General features: G+C 39.4%; 1 protein-coding gene across 4 annotated transcripts; it reads right to left on the minus strand.

Moving 5' to 3' along the window:
* Window positions 4,294–6,702, minus strand: LOC109711421 (F-box protein At1g10780). Of its 4 annotated transcripts, none has more exons than XM_020234439.1 (4): window positions 6,682–6,702; window positions 5,293–6,063; window positions 4,927–5,207; window positions 4,294–4,834 (listed from the first exon to the last, which is right to left on the minus strand). In XM_020234439.1, the coding sequence occupies exons 2-4, from the start codon at window positions 6,047–6,049 to the stop codon at window positions 4,598–4,600; spliced, it is 1,275 nt and encodes a 424-aa protein (XP_020090028.1). In that variant the 5' UTR covers window positions 6,050–6,063; window positions 6,682–6,702; the 3' UTR covers window positions 4,294–4,597. The 4 variants fall into 4 exon arrangements, with proteins under 4 accessions (XP_020090028.1, XP_020090026.1, XP_020090025.1 ...); XM_020234437.1 differs by lacking the exon at window positions 6,682–6,702 and adding an exon at window positions 6,435–6,491; XM_020234436.1 differs by lacking the exon at window positions 6,682–6,702 and adding an exon at window positions 6,336–6,437.

Consider the following 7,024-nt stretch of genomic DNA (forward strand, 5'->3'; position numbering starts at 1 on the left):
CATATTTTTGTTGGTTGTTTTGGGGATGGTTTGCTTTGGCTATCAACATAATGGACAAAAATTCCTTCCTGGACAAAGCTGATAGAGTCAAGAGGTGTACATCGCGGTGTTAGCAGAGAATAGATAATCGTGCTGAATAATATGTTGCTGAAATGCCCTGGGAACGTTTGGTTTTCCGAAAAACATTTTAGAAAATAATTTTTCGCCTGGAAAAACATTTTTTGTTGGTTTAGTTTTTAATAATTTTTCAAAAAAAATCCAAATTTTATGAAAAAAAAAAAGGTATTGTTGTTTTTTTAAATATGAAAAGAAAAATTATGGAAAAAGATAGTCCGTAGGAAGGAAAAGAGATTTTACGAAGTCAATTTTTTAACGCTTTTCCAAAAAATCAAACGCGAAATACAATATCTTCGGTTCAAATCCCCTGACCCAAAAGAATTGGTCTGAGCCTTTCAGAAAAAGGAAATAGGATCCAACTCTATTCAAGCTGAGTCAAAAAAAAAAGTCTGATTCTGAGTATAGTTTAACCAGAAACAACGCAAACCAGAACCATGCAGTTATTGACCAAAACTCAAAAGAGCCCAAATCTTCAGTGACCCAGAATCTAACGCAAAGCTAACTCAATCAGAGACCCCAATGAACTAAAATCTTGACAATCCAAAAGCTGAAAACACTAAAATTTAAACAACCAAGCAAGCAAAGCAGATTTGAATACGAGATAATACGAAACCTGAAATAACCTGGGCGTACAACCCGAAAATCGCACTCACAAACACAAAGAACTCAAAAGAGAAACAGAAAGCTGAACAGTCCAAGGCAAGTAATCTTAAAATCAAACAAATCAAATATGAACGAAACAAAACCAAACCAAGCATATCCTGAATCTATGCATTCCGAAACCCAAATTTATCCAAATCCAAAATACCTGAAACATAAATGGCCCAAAACTACAAATTTAAAAACCATACAAACCTAATTTGCCCAATTGCCACCACTACACTTTGTTCTTTGTTCTATCTTTGTTTCCGAAGTGCCATGACTGCTTAACAGTAAGGAACACAATCAAAAAGCTGCTGGACTTTACGAAACTTAAACTTGCAGATGCATGTGTTTAGCTCTCTCACATTATGCTATCTACATGACAGCATAAATAGCACACCCCCCAGCAGAAGGTACAGATATGCTACAAATATTCTGCAATAATTCCTCTAATACAATGCTTACAAGGATTTAATGGATTTAATGGATTCTTAAACATGATGACCTTGAATAGTTATTCATGTTTCTGCAAAGCTAAATCATGGCCAAATACAGGCATGTCATGTCTAGGTTGATTTTACGTGTTTTAGTCATGTCAAACTTATTAGCTTATTCTCAATCAAGTTTAGAACCTCCTAGGAAGTTATGTACATAATCGATGGAGTGCATCATTCATAACATGTTAGGTGATGTACATAACTGACGGAATGCATCATTCCTAACATGTATTTCCATTCCTATGAACAATAGTTTGCACAAGAGATTAACACATGATGAGATGATAGAGATTTCCAGCTATCTTCCATAATCTTAATAAAATGAAAATAGAGGTAGCTCCTAGGTTGCCTCCTTCATTAAAACAAGGCACAATGGATAGAAGTTCTGAATTAAGAGAAGTCATCTAGACAACCTATCAGCCTTCGATTGAAAGACAATAAAATAAAAATGGATAAAATGTAGATAACCCCCTCAATATATCACATATTGCACTTTACCCACTAGATATAAAAAATTTACACTCAATCCCCCTCAAAAAATCAAAAACATCTCACCAGATTAAAGCATTAAAAAAATAGTGAAATGACCAAATATGTCTCCAATTTTTTTCCTTCCCAAGGAGGTGAAATGCATATTTTTGTATCTAAGGGGTTAAATGCTTACAACATAAGTTTTTAAAGTAGTTTGTTATGTATTTTGTGTTGGCAAGTTTCGTGATTTGAATCAGAGTCTTAAAGGATTCGGTGCGTTATTGTTGAAGATCGAAGAATCCAAAACTTCGAGAACTCAGAAACATCTCACCGTATGAATCACGATGCTAAGATAAGGTTTTAATTCATGGTATGGTGATTCATACTTAGTTATAGACATTAGAATCATAAAAATCAAAGTTTAGTGGATTAGAAAGTACTTTGAAACTTTTGAATCCCAAATTGAAGCAATACTGAAAATTACACAGAGTACAGGTACTGCATTGGCCTGGTACCTATACCGCAGGATTTGGTTCCGGTACCACATCGGCCTGGTACCTATACCGCAGCCTGAGTAATTTCTGTGTCGTCTTTTGGTACCGATACCAACTTGATGCAGTACCGGTACGCAGTGTAAAAATATAAAAACTTTCTAATCCGACTCTAATTGATTCTAAGATCTATAAATAAACTTTAAGGGTTCTCTAACTTAGGGAATAATTATGAGAATACATGTTTAAGAAACCCTAGAGGCTAGGATTTCGTACAAAACCTATTTTCTACAAAATAACCTTTTTTAGATCAATTCGAGATATTGTAATTCAAGATCTATATGTCGAATTGATCTAAAACTTCGCTTAGAGTTTTGTCTCTGGTTCTTCATCAATATTCTAACCGAAGGATCACCATATTCATGATATTCTTCATGAACGACGTCATGGATTCGGCGTGATCGAAGACGGTTCGTGGATTCGGATCGTGTGCTCGTGGATTCGAGTGGGCGTCGTGAATTCGACGTGATCAAAGCTTCGAGGATTCGAAGTGTGGACGTCTCGTGGATTCGAGACGTGGCGTTTGTGGATTCAAGCGTGAGGGCGTGGACAACCCGAAGGATTGCGCGAGATTCATAGAAGGTTAAAAGAGGTCGAATCCGTAAAGTCGGTAATCACCTTGCAATCTTTTTTCTTAGTGAATTATTTTTTCGCGTGTTGGTCCCGTAGATTTTTTACTCCAAGTTGGAGTTTTTCCACATAAATCTCGATGTGATTTTTATTTTTCGCATTTACTTTTATCACATTGAGATTTGTGGTTTTTGGCCGTTACACCTATTCACCCCCCTTTAGATGTTTGATACAATCTAGATAGATCCTAGGGCTCATCGTAACTTACATAGTTAAGTGCATATTTTCCTTATCCACGAGGTTAAGTGCAACACGTTATATATTAAAAAGGGTAAAATGCATTTTAGCCAATAAATATATGAAAAATGCAACAATTTCTTTCCATCTGCTAAGACAACAATGAATGTTTCTAAGGCTGCCTATGAGGACAATGCTATAATAATCACAGAGACAAATGTAATTTGAGTGCTCCATACATCCTATCACAAAAATTTGATGGCTTGGCAGTGGCATAAGCTTCTCAAAAATCTAGCCAGCAACTAAAATTTGTCATGATGAAGGAAAGTAGCATTTCAACAAAAAAAAAAAAAAGAAGAAAATTATGAGGCTAATTATTCAAACAAGAAAAGGAAAGAATCAGTGAAATGTAGCGTTTCTAATTTTTACTATTTCTAGTGAAAGTGGGTAATTGAGAAAAGAGAAGGCTTTGTTAAGAGTTTGAACCTCCTATTCTTGAATTTCTCACTATTTTCTTTTCCCTCAAAAGTTGCAACCACTAATTAGGACATGACGGTGAATGAAAATGAGTTCATTGTAACAACCAACTAGAAGGGCGACACCTAGGCAATCCAGCTAGTTCATTGTAATACATAGGCACCGCCTTTGACAACACTGCTAGATGTAAGTTTTAACTATACATTTAGCTAATAAATCATCACAAATCAGGAAATAGATGTATAATTGAGCTCTCAAGAGTAAAGTAGTAAAATACAAAGGTCCAATTGATTATAGTCGGAAAAGATATGTTGAAAGTGCAGTTATTCTCTGGTACTACTCGATACAATTGTATATGGAAACAGATATACAGTTGACCTCTTAAGATAATTAACATAGTGAGGTTCAATGGAATAAGCAGAATAATGTCATAGATATACAGAAAAAAAGAATCACCACTGATGGGCTTGTATATATACTAAGTCTAAACAGCGCATATGAAAGTTATATCATTGCCGCATTAGCATTTTGCATTGAACAGTAGTTTAACCTCTTTTTCTGCATATGCATTACAAGTTGAAGTATGGTAATGCAGACTAAAATACTCCTCTTGCTATTTTCATTATTCAATAAAAACAATAATAAGCAAAAAGCGATACACAGTTAAGAGCTGCAACATATTGCCACCACAAATAACCAAGGAGATTTTAATGAACACTTTCAGTGTGCAGTAAAGAGGAAAAGTCATGCTAATTAATGAATGTACTTCTCAAATTGGCAACAATGAGCAAACACAGTTGAAGTTTCCAAGATGTAAATAGTAAAATTGTATTAAATTAAGAAAGTTTCCTCCCCTCAATCAATCTATAGCTCTCTAATTAGTGGGGAGTAATGTCATAAGATAAAGCTGGTTGAAAATTGCACCTTATAAAAGTGAGAATGGCCAAAGTTGGCAGAATAGACGGCGGCTTCAAAATCAACCGAGTACCTCAACCAATTAAATTCAAGGAAAAAGAATAAATATGGTCCGCCGTTCTACTCAATTAGAACTCTCCCATGATTTATATACTTAAACTTGCAAATTTCCTCAAAGAAATCATCAGCAGTGTCATTGCAGTTCTTCATCTGCGAGATTCGAATAACCATCTTCCTCAACTTCACACTGTACTTAACCAGCGACTCCAGGGTGTTCAATTTTTGCTCGGCATTCAACGGTGACCTCACAGTGACCAAAACCTCTTCCAAGCAAGGAATTACAAATCTCAGATCAAGCTGCAGCAACAAGTCTCCAAAATTAGTATACTTTTCCATTGAATACAACTAACAAAAAAAAAAAATTATGATTTGTGTGGCCAAAAATTCACCTTCTTTAGGCTGTTCTTTTGGCACAGTGCGGCAAACATAGCTCCATGAATCTCAAACTTGCGAAGCTTTTGATGGCTATTAAAGAACTCGACCAAGTCGACCTCTGGGAATGGCTGAAGAGTGTCGAAATCCCCACAAAACTCGATCTTCATCACGAGGTGCTTCACCTCGCTTGCGCATTGCAGCACAGAAGCCACAGCACCCCAGCTCCATTGAACGCCTCTCAGCGAGAGATACTCCAAATCCGCAAGCCTTCCCATTTCCACCTTGTAGACCCTAGCTGCAAAATCATTCAACAATAAAGCATGATTACACATCAAATCCATCAATTTCAACAAGTCTACGCTTTCTTGAGAAAATCTCACCAGTGTTCTTAGCAATGCAGAGACTCCTCAGCTTATGATTCCCATCAACCCTAATCCAGCTGAATCCCTGGATCTCGAGCACCTCGAGCCTCGGCGAGCCAAGCGAGAGGGAGCAATTCCCCGGGCCCAGGAAATCAAGCCTACACCGCTCGAGCCGTTCGAGCTCGATTGAGACCGATCCGACGCCGTCGCACCCGAGCAGCGCCAGATCAGTGAGGTCAGGGCACGCCGCCACCGCGTCCTTCAGCGCGGCGTCGCGCATCGTCGCGCCGACGATCTCGAGGGTTCGAAGCTTCCGGAAGCAGCCCCACCTTGGGGAGGAGGTTAAGGAGACCCCCCACAGCTTCAGCTCCTCGAGGCCCTCGGCGGCGCCGATGCAGTCGAGGGTGGCGGGGGCGGGGGACTTGTCGGGGGCGGCGGAGTCCATGCGGAGCTCGAGGGAGCGTAGGGAGCCGCGGCGGAGGGAGATCCAGGAGGCGAGGGCGGAGGCGGAGAAGGGGCAGTAGACAACGAGCTCCTCGAGGCGCACCGCGGCGGCGACCATGCGCCCGATGGCGACGTCAGCGGCGGCGGCTACGGAGGCGGCGACGGCGGCGGCGGCGGCGGAGTCGAAGGCGTTGCGGGGGAAGTAGAGGGAGGGGATGAAGGGGACGGAGTCGCGCCACCGCTTGGAGACGCAGGAGCACGACCCGATGTCGCGGGCGTTGCTGAGGAGGGAGAGGATGTGCTGGATCACCCCATCCGGCACCGAGTTCATCTTCTCAACGACCTCTGGAATGAGAAAACACGAACCAAAAATATACAGCGATCACAATGTGTTCGACGAAATGCCTCTTCCAGTTCAGCATTATAGCTTTAGAAGGTTATATATATATATATAAAAGAAAGAAAAATTACGAGCACAAAGTGTTCGAGAAAATGCCTCTACCAGTTTAGCCTCAAACTTGATTCAAATCTTAAGCTAATCAAATTGAAAGGAGAAAAAGGATAAAGCGAAATCAATGAGAGAAAAAAGAAAAAAAGACTCAAGAGAGATTCAAAACCTTCTTAGAAGGCTTTTGGAGAAGATGAGTTTGCGTGTTTTATTAAAATAAATTTCTCTATATAGTAGCAGAAGAAGCAGTAGCAGTGTGTGTATATACTACTATATAGTGAGCAGCGAGAGTGTGAAGAGTTGGGGGGGGGGCATGAGGGGGAATTCAAAATTTAAAATGTTGGGAATACTGGGAGGGGCCCACTTTTTCCATTTTCATATGGAGAGAGAGAGAGAGAGAGGGAAAAAAGGGGTGAGAAGGGGTTTTTTTTTGGGGGCGGGGGGTTGGGGATTGGCCCGCTCATTTTACCAATTTTTGAAAATTTCGACCGTTCAAATTTGAACTTTGAAACTACCGTTGAATCCACTGTTGGAGTGTTTTGTTGAATCCACTATTGGAGTGTTTTCTTCTTTTATTTTATTTACAATTTCTGGCACCCGCCCCCCCCNCTCTTACACAACCCAAGTTGAAAAAAAATTACAAATACCGATCATCCCTAGAACAAATGACAAAAGACTTAGTGGTTGGTACCCGAAACCCAAGCTTGAATTCTAGTTGATTCACATTTCAGCTAAGTTTATTTCTAAATGAAATAAACGAAACGGATAGCGTGCTATCTATTTCTTAAAAATATATATATATATTACAAGTCACATTGAAAGAAAATAAATGTAACTAAATTACCAAACTTATCTAGA

Source organism: Ananas comosus, linkage group 6, assembly GCF_001540865.1.
Source record: "Ananas comosus cultivar F153 linkage group 6, ASM154086v1, whole genome shotgun sequence".
NCBI lineage: Eukaryota > Viridiplantae > Streptophyta > Magnoliopsida > Poales > Bromeliaceae > Ananas > Ananas comosus.